At 47.8% G+C, this 16,077-nt stretch overlaps 2 protein-coding genes across 3 annotated transcripts; both read right to left on the bottom strand.

Annotated features, from left to right (window-relative positions):
- Positions 1–1,079: 1,079 nt before the first annotated feature.
- Positions 1,080–4,445, bottom strand: LOC129585475 (uncharacterized). 2 transcript variants are annotated; one of them, XM_055478166.1, is made up of 4 exons: positions 4,081–4,445; positions 3,369–3,738; positions 3,148–3,249; positions 1,080–2,607 (listed from the first exon to the last, which is right to left on the bottom strand). In XM_055478166.1, exons 2-4 carry the CDS (start codon positions 3,727–3,729, stop codon positions 1,208–1,210), a joined length of 1,863 nt encoding a protein of 620 aa, XP_055334141.1. In that variant the 5' UTR covers positions 3,730–3,738; positions 4,081–4,445; the 3' UTR covers positions 1,080–1,207. The 2 variants fall into 2 exon arrangements, with proteins under 2 accessions (XP_055334141.1, XP_055334142.1); XM_055478167.1 differs by having other exon boundaries at positions 3,148–3,246.
- Positions 4,446–4,653: 208 nt separating this feature from the next.
- LOC129585444 (uncharacterized) lies at positions 4,654–15,839 on the bottom strand. Its single transcript, XM_055478112.1, has 15 exons — positions 15,768–15,839; positions 15,384–15,612; positions 11,957–15,239; positions 11,762–11,872; positions 11,564–11,704; positions 11,133–11,498; positions 10,205–11,058; positions 9,787–10,128; positions 9,428–9,727; positions 7,687–8,388; positions 7,197–7,613; positions 6,709–7,131; positions 6,189–6,644; positions 5,687–6,115; positions 4,654–5,609 (listed from the first exon to the last, which is right to left on the bottom strand). The coding sequence occupies exons 1-15, from the start codon at positions 15,824–15,826 to the stop codon at positions 4,950–4,952; spliced, it is 8,772 nt and encodes a 2,923-aa protein (XP_055334087.1). The 5' UTR covers positions 15,827–15,839; the 3' UTR covers positions 4,654–4,949.
- Positions 15,840–16,077: the final 238 nt, after the last annotated feature.

Raw genomic sequence — 16,077 nt, 5'->3', positions numbered from 1 at the left:
GATGGTGCCCGAAAGAACTCCAGTTTCTCCGAGGCTTTCAGTCTTCGATTTGGTTCAAACGGGCGCAGACCGCACACAGCACAACCTTGTTTTCCCGCAATCATGTCGGCCGGTGTGAATGTGCACAAAGATTCCATGCAGGAAAGCTGCGTGGGGAAAGCAGATCTAAGTAGACGCACAGCTGGTTTGGAATCCCTCATGCGGTGCTTGATTACCGATGCAGGAAAGTGTTCCCGACAAATTCTGGTACGACCCTCGGGATTCCAGGAAGAATTATACCTCACCATCCGCAACCACTCATCATACCGCTCATCTGCTGGTGGAAGGAAACAGAAAAACTTTCCTACCACCGAATACCCCTTTTCTAAAGCAGCTTCACATCCCGGCACGCAGCAGAAAATGCCTTCACGCATCAGTGAGTGAGATGCCGTCAGCTTCGGGTCGGTGTAGTTAACGTCCAAGGAATAAGTCAAGGACGGAACTGCTTCACCAACGGAGCCCAGCCCTTCCACATCGTTTTTGTATTTCTCCTCAAAATGGTTTTCACACAGGTACCACGGCATATCTGCCCCGATGGATGTCCAGTCGATATCACTGCGCTGCTGACTGCAGAACTCCACCCATTTCTGCCTTAAGGTTTCCGACTCGGCACGAGGCGCGCGAAAAAACTGCAGCTTTTCTGATGCTTTCGGTAGTCTATCACCTGGCGGACGCAAGCCACACACGGCACACCCAACTGCTCCGGAAGCCATATCTGCTGCGGTAAACCCGCTTAATGAAGTCACGCACGACAGCTGACTGGGCAGAGCTGTTCTTGTGAGACGAGAGCCGTTCTTGTCGGATTCGATTTCGGACTGGTGAAAGTGATCACTGCAGATTCTCTCGTCAAAATCGGGAGCCCAGGATGAGTTGTAGCGCAATCGCTGTGTCCACGTTTTATACCGCGGATCAGTTGCCCCAACGAACGGAAAGAACAACACTTTGGCTGTTTGTGACGACTCTTGGCGGACGATCCGGCATCCCGGTACACAACATGCTGCATTCACTTGCGACGGATGATGACGACGGATATGGTCCTTCAATGCATAGAAACGTCGCTGACAAACGGGACATTCCTCCGTTTGTCTACCGTGAATCTTCACATGCTGTACCAACGCGGCGAAGCTGTCAAATTTTGCTGCACATGCAGCGCACGCGGTTGTGCTTATCAGATCGTCAGATACTGCCATGTTTCCGTGCTCATACTCGTGGATACGGCACAATACTGTATGTCTGCGCCGAAGCGCATACCACATTCACTGCATGTCGGCAGCTGGGATGGCTTCATTGGTATTGATGGATTGGTTCGAACAAAAGCTTCCCTCGAAGGACCAACCGGAGGAAGCGCAGTCGGAGAAGCAACAGCCGGAAGTGCAATCTGCTTAGGCATCAGTAAGATTCTGTAACCTTCCGGACTGGTAGAATGCTTTGCTGACCGTATCACTAAAGAAAATGGAGTATTTGCAACCGTCGGGTTCTGTAGAACGGCCCCATTCAAGGGATTTTTGCTGCTGTTGGAGCTATTCGTAGGTGAAGAAAGTGGACCAATGGCAACCTGTGTGCTACCGGACATTGTCGGCGCTCGCTTTTCCAGAGGGAACGGAATAAAAACAGGGAAGCTGGGATGTGGCAGGATATCGTCACGTCGTTGCAGTTCGAATTTCATTTCTCTGTCCTGCTCAAAGCGTGCCAGAATGTCAGCCAGGACAAAGTGCCGCTCGCAGGCATATAATTGACCCTCACACGAAACTCCATTACAGGCCGTCAACCATTTCTGTCGCTCGCTCGGTTCTTCAGGAAACGGAATAAACGCCATTCGCGACGCGGATTTGTAGTAGGAGTCCTGCTTGATGGCTCTCCAACACCCGCAGATGGCACACACCCGACTGAACGGGCACGGTCCATTCAACTTCCGCATCAGTCCGTTCCGGCATCCCAACCGTGACGGAATCGCTGTCGGTTTCAGACACAAAATGCTACCAATAAAACCGTAATCCGAGCTGAGAAAATGGACGCTGCACACAACGGAATGCGCAGCCGGCTGCCAAAAGCTAGAAAACGCAACCCGCTTGATCCATTCGGTCTGGAAGCGCTTGTCCGTGGGAAACGCGTGAAAATAGATTCTCCCTTGCGGATTATTATCGCGCCGGTTAAGACATCCAGGAACACAGCACCTGAGGGCCTCGTCGGCGCCCGTGGGAGCAGGATAATCCACGGGTATGTGCTGCGAGCAGTGCTGCACCCCTGTTAGTCGTCCGTCGACGAACTTCCGGGCTAACGAACACGGGGGTCGAATGGGGATTGTTTTCGGCGCGCAGACGACAGGAGGAGGAAGAAGTCTGGTCCTTTTCGCGCCTGAAACTGCGGCTGCCGAAAAAACAGGTCCGGGGGCATTCGCACCTGTAGAGTTATTCGATAGGATTGCTGGATCTGTGAGTGAAACATTCAAATGCGCATTTGTGGGTGCCTCGGCGACTTCGGTTGAGGCATTCAGGAGGTCACTGGATTCTTTCTGAGTTTCATCACAGATGTTGTCGTCCATGCAATCGGCAGACCGCTTCTTTGAACCTGAAACAAAACAACGTAAAACGTCTTTGCAAAGCAGTGTTATGAGCTATCGCATGACATATTTTGCAAATCAATCTGCAACTGAAAAAATCTCAATGTATGTGTTAAAATGTTTATGAAAAGGTTAGGAACCGCTCTAACTACGGTATCATACCAATTTACAGAGCACGAAAATATACCGCTCACCATCAGTGAAGTCAATATTTCCACTGTTAAGGATGCAGCAGAATGTTGTCAGAAAACAAATAACAAAATGCAAAATCAAACTGCCAAGCTTTCATCGTCCTAATTTAACATTCACAAACAACATCGTACTACGTGGTCGTCACTTCGCTCACCTGGTAGATGCTGCTTTATTGACAACTTGTACAAGCTAAAAGCCATTTTAGATAGTTTTCGTCCCTACTTCAGTACTAATCTTTTATTTTATTGGAAAACCCAGAATCATTAAAACAGAATCTGGCTAGCTCATGTAATTTTAGCAGACGGGATTAACCAACAATTAAAATTTTTGAGAAGCACTAACACAGTGACACTTACAGTTAGTGGTCGGAACGATTTCGGGGCTGTCGGGGCGCGGCACCACATCGGTTGGCGGTCGCATAGAATCGGAAATGCCTTGGTTGACAAATTGCTTCCCTACTGAAATTTTATTTTCAATTTTCAAATAATTTTTATTTCCGGATTATTCAAAACAGAATTCGTCTATCATTTGATTATGGATCATGTCAACAAAAAAAACTGCTGGAATCCGCACTTACTCTGACCAGCCAGAATAATTTCGGGGCTGTCAGCGCGCGGCACCACATCGGCTGGTGGACGCATGGAATCGGGGATGCCTTCGAAAACACACGGCAGCGCATCGTATTTCAGCCGCTTCTCCGTTCGTTTGGAATCATCTGCGTGCGGCAACGCGATGATATCGGTCGAACGAAAGTGTTTGCTGCAGATCTTGCTGGATGAAGACGGAGTCCAGTCTTCTGATCGCAGAGTGCGCTCAATCCAGACGGGATAGCGCGGATCGTTCGGATGCGGGAAATCGAAGAAACACACACTCCGTAAAGAACGCGACTGCTCCGCCGAAGGACATAACAGCACGGCGCATGTTACCGGATCGGACATCGCTCCTGCCTAAAACAGTACAAATTACAATCGACGAAAAACCAATGAATTAAAATTAACATCAAATCAATCAAGGAAATTAAAGTCAATCACAACGTGACAATGATAGCATATTCTCGTTGCCAGTTTTAAAGCAGACGAACGATAGGCCAAGGGCCCAAGTATACTGTATTTTTCGTTTGGTGGGCAGACCGCATTTACTGCACAAAGTGACAAGTGACACTCTTAAAGGCCTTGACTACAGCGGCTGCCAAACTCAAATTGTATAAAAATTCCGCAATTTTTTTAAATTTATACGGAGTCCTGCAGCTCCTGCTTATGCTAGCCGTGACCAGAAAATCCAATACCAACCTTAGAGACGAGAGTTCTTCACGCAGCAAATCTGCAGTGGAGCCAATCCTCGAGTCAATATTTCGAAACTGGGAGATTCCTGCCCAACAGCTAATCAACTAGGGAGCAATCTGTCCACTACGAGTAGTGGTGACAGCGTCCCAAAATACCGTGGAATCATTTGAGGAAAACATGCTCCTCACAGCAGAGGGGAAACGGAGATGAAACGAGTATTCGTCCAGCAGCAGCTGCAGCACTCCATCAAAATCTACGTAACACTCACACTGGTAGGCTAAAACTGAAATTCATACTCGTAGTATAAATGCAATAACTGCAACATGAGAAATAGTGAAATCGTGAAAATGCGCGAGAACTTTCAAAAACTCATCGAACAGTCCGAACAAAAAATAGAAGTGCAGTGCAAAATAAATGGAAGGAATGCAGTTGTTGCTACAGCTGTTTTTAGCTTACACTGTGCAGCCTGCCTCACCGGGCGGGTGGCGTGGTTAACGTAGTGTAGAAATAAGCGGTAGTACTTTGTTTTTTCCTTGTGAAATTCCTTTGCATTTCTTAGTGACAAACCAACAGCGTCTTCTTTATTAAACAAAACAATACGATGCCTTAGCATATAAAAAACAATAGCAACGACTGATTAAAAGAATCCCTGAAATGCGAACTGAAACCGATAACTCCAACGAAGCAATTATCATATATAAAAGAAACCAGCAATGACAGTAATCACTAATTTACTTACATTCATGCTATCACAAAATAGTATTTAATACAAAAATAACAAAACACAAGCCGACGTCAATATCCATGCTTACGGATTCCAAACCAAAGTCACTAAATTGTCGCCATTACAATTTCGGATCAGTAAGTCCTGCTGATTATTCGTTGCTGTCGTCGCTTAACCCTGCCATCAGTTCCTGATAACATTCCCGACCCACTTCCTCATCCTCATCCATCTCCATTTCGGAATCATCCCCATTCGCCGTTGCGTGCGCTGCAGCAATGTGCACGTCGAGATCATCGTTACAAGTGAAACGTTCCGCGCACAGGTAACACTTGACTGTCAACTCCGCATCGTGGTGCGTAAATAAATGCAGCTGTAACGCGCTTTCGTCGGGCAACTCTTCATCGCACACGCTGCACCGGATGCCGATATTGGGACGAAAATGCTGTTTCTCCATCACATGGCAAGACAATAAATGATAGAAGGGAAATGTTTCATTACACATCGCGCAATCAAATCCACCGTTAACATTGTGCTTCTTCACATGCTGATTCAGCTCAAGAAAATCCGCAAATGACTTCCGGCACACTACGCATTCATTAGGCACAGGTTCTTCTGCAACAGGTTCCGATAATTTCCCATTTTCATGCTCTTTGACATGCGCCGCAAAGATACGCGACGACTGGAATGTTTTCTTGCAGATTCCGCATTTCAGTTGATTTCTGTTGCTGTGAGCGAGCATATGCTGCTGCAGATCAGTATGGCTCCCGAACACTTTGTCACAAACCACACATTTCAGTGCCGCGTGATCAGTCTGAAAAAGCAGCGAACAAATTATGGATAACTGAATCAATCCGATTATCCGAAAGAAAAACTCCGACAAGAACCAACCTTCATGTGCGCCTGCAAACCAGCACGCAAACGAAATTCTTTCCCGCATTCCTGACATTCAAAGCTTTTCTTCCAGTCTCCAGTTTTGGTAGATGCCGACGTGTTCGTTCCGGCATCATCTGACGATTCGGAGCGGTCATGGCGATCGGCGTGACTACGACACTGTGGCGCATGATGTCGCAGTGAAGCGAACCACTTGTTGCACACCGAACACTGCTCCGTCTGCACTCCGTGGGTGCCAAGATGCTGTGCCAGCGCCTGCAGCTGCTGAAAATTCCCTCCACACTCTGGACATTTTCCCGTGTTTTCCAGGTTTTTGCTGAATAATCCGTGGCTCACTTTATGTAGCTCACACAGGTGTTCGTTAGTAAAGCGTAAACCGCACATGTCGCAAGTCACAATATCGGACGGATTTTCCACGCCGTGACTCTACAATAACACAAAATTAGAATTTTTTCAAAAACCTTACACACATTCCCTACAACCACCCGAAAACTCTTACCTGCAAATGTCGCTTAAAACTACCGAAATTCTCAAAACTTCTGGAGCATTCTGGACAACAGTAGCCTTTCTGTGGAGTCTCTTTTCGCTCCGATCCATCAGATACGGCTTTAGCCGGGACTTTTGCTCCAGAACGCTGCAACTGAGTAACAAAATCCTCAAAAGACTCCGGGTGTTCGCGCCGCACGTGGTGTCGGAGATCACTGAACCAACGACTGCAGACGGCACATTTGCTGGTCGCTTTGCTATGTGCGGTAACGTGATCGACCAACAGTTCTAATTCTTCGAATTCTTCCTCACATTCGGGACAGGATTTGGTGTTGCTCAACTCCTCATCGCTGCATCCTTCGCTGCCATGCTGCAACCTGTGCAGCTGACACAGCAGCGCACTTCCAAATCGCAGTCCGCACTCGATGCAAGTCACAGAGTCGTACATGAGTTCGTTCGCACGATGTCCCTGAAAAATAAGAATTTAATATCCTGCAGCTTTAAATAAACAGCGCCTTATTAAAAACACCCACCCTCATGTGCGAATCGAAGCTGGTACGCGTGGGAAGCAGTTTCCCACATTTCTCGCATCGATACCCGCTACCTTCTTTCGTCTTGGGTGTGTCACAATTTAATTTTTCTTGTGCGACAAATTCCGCGTAATGTTCTTTATGATCACGGCGGATGTGCTCCTTCAGGGCGGCATACCACTGACCGCACACCGGGCATTTGTCCGTGCGTCTTCCGTGCGAAGCCACATGCTCCACCAGTTCGACGACTTGTTGGAAGGATTCACCGCACTGCGGACAACCATCCACATCCTCCTCAAGACTACTCGAGTCGTCCTTCTCTTTATGCTGCAGACGATGCAAATCGCACAGGGCTTCACTCCCGAAACGCAAACCACACTCGCTGCACGTCAGATTCCAGTATTTCACTTCGTTCACCCGATGATTCTGAAACAGCCAGATCAACAACTGCAAGAATGCTGAATGTGAATAAGAGCAATAGAAAAACCAACCGAAATATGCGCCTTCAAGCTGATGTGTGAAGTGAATTCTTTGCTGCATTTCGGGCACTTATACGAGTCGACCAGCCCGGCATCCAAGCGGTCGTTTTCATTGTCATCTTTTAACAGCTGATAGTGGTAATCCGGATGTTCACGTCTGCTGTGACTTTTCAGCGCGCCGTACCACTCTCCGCAAACCGGGCATTTTTCCGTTGGCTTTCCATGTCCGGCAACATGTTCCACCAACTGATCCAGTTCTTGGAATATTCCATCGCCTTGCGGGCATTCTCGAGTGTTACGGATATCCTCCGCTATTTCCAATTTCCCGTGGGATACTTCATGCAACCGGCACAACAAATCGTTTGTAAATCGCAGTCCGCACTCGCTGCAGGTCAAGTTTCCGTACTTCGCTTCGTACACTCGATGCTTCTAAAAAACAGCGAAACTACCGGTAGATAATACCTGTCTGCAAGAGTCGGCAAACTAGTAATTCGAAACGAACCGAAATATGCGTCGCCAAGCTAATCTTTGAACTTAAATTTCTGCTGCATTTTGGACATCTGTACGTTTGATTTGCGTTATCTTCATCTGAGCGATCATTCTCATTGTCAGGTTCCACTTGATAGTGGTAATCCGGATGATCGCGTCGGGTATGGTTCTGCAATGCCGCGTACCACTCTCCGCAGACTGGACATTTCTCGGTTGGTTTCCCGTGCCCGATAACGTGTTCAACCAATTCATTCAGTTCTTTAAAACCTTCATCGCATTGTGGACATTCTCGGATTTCACGAATATCCTCCGCTACGTCCGCTTTCCCGTGGGATGTTGCATGCAACCGGCATGACAAATCGCTTGTGAATCGCAGGCCGCATTCGCTGCACGTCAGATTCCCGTATTTCACTGGCCTAAGACGGCGGTAATCCGGATGATAATGTCGGATGTGTTCAGCCAACGCAGCAAACCAGTCTCCGCACACTGGACATTGTTGCGTCGCTCTTCCGTGCTCACTAATGTGTGCAACCAATTCCTCCAGATGTTCGAAGTTTTGGTGGCATTCAGGACATTCTCGTGTGTCACGAATCAGCTCCGTTGATTCTTCGTTTCCGTGTAGCATTCTGTGCAATCGAGACAGGATATCGGTCTTGAAGCGCAGACCGCACTCGCTACACGTACGAGCGACCAGTGCGGCTTTAGCGCGGTGACTCTGCAAGGAGAAACACAACCGTCAACTCCGAATCTTCGAGTACAAGAAATTCCGGGTCAAACAAAAAAACAGGAATAAAGCAGTCTAACACAGTAGCAATTTTTATTATTCCTATTTTTTTGTGCGAATATTACGCACACATAATGTTCCATATCAATGAAGCTTTGTGAGCTAGCTGACATACAGTGACATGACGCGTAAAAACGGTAAGTGATTCGAACTCCTTCTCGCATTCTTCACAATACGGACCGTCTCTACGAGTTTTCTTCAACCGGTACTGGCAATCGGGATGATAAAGTCGAATATGTTCGTTCAATGCATGAAAACGTCCCTTACAAACCAGGCACTCCTCCGTCTGCCAGCAGTGAATTCGGACGTGTTTCACCAGTGCGTCAAAGACCTCAAATTCCTCTGCACATTCAGCACACGTAGTTGTGCGTCGTATATCTTCGTCTAATTTTTTGCCCCCGTGTTCATACTCGTGGATGCTAACTGGATATCTAACTAACTGGCCTAACTGGATATCCAGGAGGCAGGCCGGAAGCGGGAATTGATTTTTGTTCCAGATCTTGAACAGCCACACCGCATCGCTCTGACGCCATCGGTCGGATATTCTTTACCGCTTCCTGCCTACCTCCTGGATATGGTTAAAGTAAAAGATAACACCATGCGCTATAATTTACGGAAGCCGGCACGGATCGAAGTTGCCCGGGCCATGAAAGTAATCGATGGAAATGCGTTTAAAGCGTCTGCTTGATAAAATTATTGCTGTTAACCCTAAAATTCTTGATGCCAGTTCTGTACCTGCCTTTAAGTTCGTACTCAAGTCTGTGGATCTCTCTTAATTCTTTACATTGCATTTAAAAACGTTTTTGTTCGACTAGCCTTGAAGTCTCGTTTGGGTTGTCTGCTCTTGTGCCGTAATAATAATAATAACATTCCTTCGTAAAAGTGAGGACGATGTACGATAATTATTTCTCAAAATTATGGACAGCAGATATGACGTATGATCGTGTTAGAAGGATTCACGGCCACGTACCGGCACGTGTTTGTGCTCCTTCTTGTATCCGGGATGCTGATTTTTGAGGTGTTGACTCATATTCGTTCGCCACCGACCACAAACCGGACACTTCCTTGCAACTGATGCATGTTCTGCGACGTGCTCCACAAGTTCATCCGCCGTGGCAAACAATTTCCGGCACTCGGGACATTCTCTTGTGCTGACTGAAATTTCATCCTTTGTATGTATATGCTTGTGAAGATGGAGGAGATCTTCGGTAAGGAACCGCAGCCCACAATCAGTACACACTAATGCTTCAGGTGTCGTTTTCGGATGAATCTATACAATAAACAATTGCAAATTATATTTTTTGGAATTTGGTTTCTCTGTTGTAGTACCTTCTTGGGCGTTTCCTCCGAATCTTTCTGTTGCAAAACAGCCTTATGCGCTCGCGCAGGATGATGGTTCTTCATGTGCTTACGCAAACGGTGGCGGCCGAACCAATGGTTGCATTCTGGGCATTTCTCCGCTGCTACAGCATGACTAACAACGTGCTCCAACAGTGCAACCATCCCGTCGAACTCTTTGTCACATTCAGGGCACTTTTCCGCGCCCGAAATAACGTGATAGGCTGCAGAGTCATGGCTGGTCTTGTGAATGACATATAAACTGTCTTTCGGAAACTGCAGTCGACATTCCTGACACGTCAAGTTATCCATAGATGCTCTTACCCGATGGCTCTAAAAGTAAAACCACGTTGGAAATACGGGAACGTAGTCATGTATTTAACTTCCATTACTGAATGTACAAACGAACCCGCAGGTGGCGCAGTAAGGAGGATTCATTCGTGCATTCTTTCCTACATTTCGGGCAACATGTTTCGGGCAAGTACTGCGGATGATTACGTGCAATATGTTTCTTCATTCCAGCGTAATAGCCGTTGCATACTGGGCATTTCTTTGTGTGTTTTCCGTGCACATTCACGTGCTCCGCTAACTTTTCCAGTCTTTCGAACATTTCATCGCATTCGGGACATTTTCGCGTGATTTTTATACTGTCGACACACTCTTGGTCCTGATGACCTAGCTGATGTAACCGATAGAGGAAATTATTGGCAAATCGCATGCCGCACTTATCGCAGTTCAAACGTCTCAGATACAATCCTCTTCTTTCAAATCCGGGATGGTAGCGGTGTAGATGCACGAGTATAGCGCTCAAACTGCAGGTCTCACTGCAGACCGGGCACTCCACGAGCGGCGTTCCATGCTCGTCTACATGTTTCAGTAGAGCGGAAAATTCGTCGAAGTGCTTCGAGCATTCAGGACACTCTCGTTCTGGCTGGTCATCGTAACCCGTGTGACCCAATTGGTGCAAACGCAGCATATCCTCTCTCCGAAACCTTACGTTGCATTCCAAACAAATATTGCTGGTGAAAAATGTCCGCGCTTTGCTCATTCGTTTCGGTTTCGAACGCAATGTCTTTGGCCGTCCACCAGATCTTCCGTCAGTCTGCCGGTAATCATCATCTACAGTCACTGGCAGCGATGACTCGCTTTCCATCGGCAAACGCGACATACAAACAGCTCCCACTGAGGAATTTCCTGGCACTTCCTCGCTCCCAGGTACGGCATCTGCCATTTCGTCATAATCATCGCAACAAGTCCCATCAACTGCAAAAAAATACTGCTCAGCAAAATCCCAAAATACTTCTCTTAACTAAAGCATTTCCAGGCTAAATTTGTACCGTCATCCTCCGTTTTCAGTATGGTGGCTTCCACAGCAGTGCTTTTAAGCGCTTCCACCATTTCCAAGTACTGCCTGGAATACCAGACTTTTAGTTCTTCGTGAGGAGCGACGGTTTTGATGGTGACAAAGACCACTTGCGATCCGCGCGAAAACACCAGCAAATTGCTGCTTTGCAGGCTGTCCGCAAAGCGGACATGCTTCATCCAGTTGCAGGCGTAATCCGACTCCAGTTCGTAATATCTACGTAGCTCTTCCGTAATACTAAAATACAGCGCTTTCTCACTATCGCCCGGCGTCACAGGAGCAATTAACGGTCCAAACACCGTGTGGCGGGCAATCACTTCCTTCGTGAAGACAGCTTTTCCTAAACGAATTAATGATTACCCAGGTGGCGGCATGAATTCATACGGGAAAGATGAGATAGTTTACCAGTCAGCGAATCGTCGCAAACATCCAGGTAGAGCATCTTGGGCAAGCTTCCGACGGACAACGGAACAACTGGTTCATCGCAGACGCTGGCTGCATGCAGCCAACACGGAGTGGAAAGGAATTTGTGACAGCAGTCACAGTCTGCAATGACCCGTTGACTATTAAGAGAACAAACGCTGTTCAGTCAATCATCCTTACACATCAAAGCATCATCCAGGGCATATCGTGGGGGCGAAGAAGGAGGTGTAATCTCCATTGCCTCTTCTATGGTGAACGGCAGTGCCGATGGCATATCATGAACGGCGCCAACTGAAATCATATAACCCAAGAATACACACAAATGTAGACAAAAAGATATTAATAAAACGCAATATGTATCACATATCCACATACCACGAGTAAAATCCTCGTCCTCCGGAAGACCATTTTCGGCAGCCATTGGCGTTCTCAAAGGAGCGCAAATGGAATTTGCAATGTCGGTTACGGATACGTCGGTATTATCATCTTTCATGAGCGAATCATCGTCTTCCGCTGCATCATAATCCCATGCGCTCTCATCTGCCGACATAGCGTTTCTTTCGGCGTAAAAATCACTGCCAGCTTCGCTTTCATCCTCATCCGCCGTATCAGCGTCCGGATGCAGATCAAAAGGAGACAGTCCAGCAAGATCATCAAACGGCACTCCTGCTGCCATTTGAGCAGCATCATCTCGCGCATTTGTATCGTCTACAGCGCTTAGCGGACGCAAACATCTCGTCGACGGAACTGCATCGCTTCGCAATTTTACCTCCTTGTTCAGCTGGTTCACATTCACCCACGTTAATTCGTCCAAATGAAAATGATTTTCACACACCAGCAACCCTTCCGAAAATACGAATTCGGGATTCCATTCGCGGCAAACATTTATCCACTTCACGCGCACATCATCATCCGAAGGAAACGAGAAAAACGTCAGTACTTCTGCTCGGACAAATCTTTCGTGGGTACTGCGCCACCAACCACACACACAGCACACGCGCACTTCCTGCGTCTCAGCCGATGTACTTAAACCGATCGGGCTTCGGAACTTTTCGACACACTGCAATACTGACGGCACGACATCTTTCTTTAACAGATTAGTGCGCGGCTGTTTTCCTCTCGCCGTTTCCTGCACAAAATCTTCTGGACGAAAATGCTTACTACACACTCGGGAGTGCCGATCAGGTTTCCAAGAAATTGCACAGCGAATCCGGTTCATCCACTCGCAAAAGCGGGATGAAGTGCCGAGACCAGGAAAAACATGAAAGGTTATCTTCTCCGATTTGCCTTCAACTTGCGCACGAATCCCACATCCCGGCACGCAGCATTTATACCCAGAGTAACCAAGACCAGCACTGTTGCTGCTCGTTCTAACTGGTGCGTTGGTATTTACTCTAACAGACACAGACAGCCTCTCACATGTTGGAATGGCACCGCTCTTCGGCATCAGTCTAGCTTCTTTGCCGTCTTCCAGCAGGCTTGTTAAATCCTCCAACGAGAAATGATTTTCACAAATAACAGATTCTTTCGACATAGTCAAACTGGGATTCCACTGGCGACACGCAGTTACCCACGAATCACGTAGGATTTCGTCATCCGGAAAGGGAAAGAAGCTCAGTCTCTCAGACGGAATAAGACCCGCCTCGTCCACTGGCCGCCAGCATCCACATACACAGCACGTCTGAACATTATCATGTCCCACTAACGGATGACTATTAATTGGAGCGCGGTACTCTTCAGCACACTCCAGCCGAGACGGCACAACGTTTGCTCTCAACCTTCTGGCTTTGGCCGGTTGGTCGGCAGATAGTTCGACGAAATCTTCCGGGCAGAAATGTCGACTGCATATTGCATCGCGTGGTTTAGGACTCCATGACACAGAACAACGGATATGATTTACCCAATCTTCTCGACCCACCATCCCTTGCCGGATACAATGAAGGGATACCGGTGCCGATGGTGTGTCGTTCCATGCGAATTTCCGACAGCCCGGTACACAACACCCAAGCGGCTGGAATTTTCTCTTCATTTTTCTTTCTTGCATTTCAGCTCGCTCGCGCCGTGCAGTTGCGGTAGATTCTGAATCTCTAGAATTGACGTACATGGAAAACGGAAGGGAAGGAGTCGCTGTCTGCGCCGCATATTCCGCTTTGTTCTGCGCATCAAAATGATTCTCGCAGAGGAACCACGGTGTTTTCTCCGAAATCGAACTCCATTCAATATCCGTCCTCTGCGATTTGCAAAAATTAATCCATTTCTCTCTAATTTCGCCAGACGGTGCCCGGAAGAATTCCAGCTTCTCCGAGACTTTCGGTCGTCGATTTGGTACAAACGGGCGCAGACCACATACAGCACAACCTTCCTTTCCTGCCATCATCTCTGCCGGAGAGAATGTGCATAACGATTCCATGCAGGACAGTTGAGTGGGAAAAGCTGTAACGCGTAAGCGGGTCTGTGGATTAGACCCCGCAGTCCCGCGCCTAATTTCCGATGCGGGAAAGTGATCCCAACAAATTCTGGCACGGCCCTTTGGAATCCAGGAAGAATTGTATCGCACCATCCGCAGCCATTCCTCATACCGTTCATCTGCTGGTGGAAGAAAATCGAAAAATTTTCCTACCACGGAATCCCCCTTTTTTAAAATAGTTTCACATCCCGGCACGCAACAGAAATTGCCTTTACGCATCACAAGATTTGCGCGCACATGCGAACTAGGACTCGTCAGATTTGAGCCAACATAGTTGATGTCCAGGGAAAAGGACAATGACGGAACTGCTTCACTATCACTGGCGACAGAGCCAACGTCTTGCGCCGCTTTTCTGTACTTCCACTCGAAATGGTTTTCGCAGACATACCACGGTGTATCCGCCCCGATGGATGCCCAATCGATGTCCGTGCGCTGCTGATTGCAGTAATCCACCCATTTCTTTCTTAATTCACCAGACGCAGTAGAAGGCGCGCGAAAAAACGTCAGCTTGTCGGAGGGTTTCGGTTGTGGGTCAGATGACGGACGCAAGCCACACACAGCACAACCGATCGCTCCGGAAGCCATTTCTGCTGCAGTTAGTCCACATAATGCGCTCATGCACGACAGCTGACTGGGTACGGCTGTCCTTACGAGCCAAGCACTGTCCTTCCTAAATTTGATCTCGGACTCGAGAAAATGATCACTGCAAATCCTTTCGTTAAAATGCGGCACCCACGATGAATTGTACCGCAGTCGCCGCATCCAAGTTTCATACCGCGGATCAGCTGATCCAACGAACCGGAAGAACGGCACTTTCGCTGTACTTGCATTCGGCGTATCCGACTCGCACACATTCTGACATCCGGGTACGCAGCATGCCAAAACCGCCGCTTTCAGTGGATTTTGGGCTTGGTGATCACGTCTTATGTGGTTCACCAAAGAGATATACCGTTCTTCGCACAGTGCGCATTTTTCGGTTGCTTTCCCATGCTCGCTAACATGTTCAACTAGTCCCTCCCGGCTCTCAAAGATTTGATGACATTCAGGACATTCTCGAGCGTCACGAGTAAGCTCCGTTGATTCTTCATTTCCGTGGTGGATTTTGTGCAGCCGGCATAAGACATCCGTTTTAAAGCGCAGACCGCAGTCGCTACACGTCAGAGTGGCCCACAAGGCTTTAGCGCGGTGCGCCTGAAACGAAACAACCAAAAATTCTTTGGAACATTTCTGTATTTCTCTCTAGAATATTTCTGTATAAACAAATGGAATGCAGTAAACGATTATAAAACAAGTTAATCAAAATTCCAACGATGCGCTTCCACTTTGCTGACATACCTTGGCATGAACGACAAAAGCATCAGCTGTTTTGAATACCTTCCCACACTCTCCACACCGGTGAAGATTATCTTTCCGAACGCGGTCCGGACTCTTCCTCGATCGGTACTGGCAATCAGGATGATCACGTCGAATATGGTCGTTCAGTGCACGAAAACGTCCCTTACAAACTGGACACTCCTCCGTCTGTCTTCCATGAATCTTAACGTGCTCCACCAGTGCGTCGAAGCTATCAAAATTTTCTGCACATTCAGAACACGCGGTTCTACTTCTAATATCGTCGGCTAATTCTTTGCCTCCGTGTTCGTATCCATGAATGCGGTACAATAAATATGTGTTGAATCGCAAACCACACTGACCACATGTGGTTTTCTCGAAACGCACCTGGTGTGCATGCGCTGGTAAGAGTGACTTGTCAGCAGTAGCAGCTGGAGGTGGTCCATTCCTTAAAGGACCAACGGTTACCCGGCCAGTCCGGTTCAGCCGCTATTGGAGAAGCAACAACCGGAAGCGCATTCTGATTAGGCATTACCAAGAACGAAAAACCGCCCGGGGTCGCCGAAGACGCTACTGTATGTATCAATAAAGCTGACGGAGTAGCGGTAACCGTTCGACCTTGTACAATTGCTCCATTCAAAGAACCTGGCTTATTCTGGCTGTTGCTGGTGTCATTCGAAAGGGAAGGTCGTGGAGC

Source organism: Paramacrobiotus metropolitanus, unplaced genomic scaffold (assembly GCF_019649055.1).
Source record: "Paramacrobiotus metropolitanus isolate TYO unplaced genomic scaffold, Prichtersi_v1.0 Parri_scaffold0000017, whole genome shotgun sequence".
Lineage (NCBI taxonomy): Eukaryota > Metazoa > Tardigrada > Eutardigrada > Parachela > Macrobiotidae > Paramacrobiotus > Paramacrobiotus metropolitanus.
This window is presented reverse-complemented; position numbering and strand designations above follow the sequence as displayed.

Excerpts from the sequence above, each read along its gene's own strand:
- LOC129585475 (XM_055478166.1), bottom strand. The coding sequence starts at position 3,729 with ATGTCCGATCCGGTAACATGCGCCGTGCTGTTATGTCCTTCGGCGGAG. Across the intron at positions 3,250-3,368 it reads AATTATTCTGGCTGGTCAGA|TAGGGAAGCAATTTGTCAAC; the intron begins GTAAGTGCGGAT and ends ATAAAATTTCAG. Across the intron at positions 2,608-3,147 it reads AATCGTTCCGACCACTAACT|GTTCAAAGAAGCGGTCTGCC; the intron begins GTAAGTGTCACT and ends GTTTTGTTTCAG.
- LOC129585444 (XM_055478112.1), bottom strand. The coding sequence starts at position 15,826 with ATGGACCACCTCCAGCTGCTACTGCTGACAAGTCACTCTTACCAGCGC. Across the intron at positions 10,129-10,204 it reads CCTTACTGCGCCACCTGCGG|AGCCATCGGGTAAGAGCATC; the intron begins GTTCGTTTGTAC and ends TTTTACTTTTAG. Across the intron at positions 6,116-6,188 it reads GTTTTAAGCGACATTTGCAG|AGTCACGGCGTGGAAAATCC; the intron begins GTAAGAGTTTTC and ends GTGTTATTGTAG.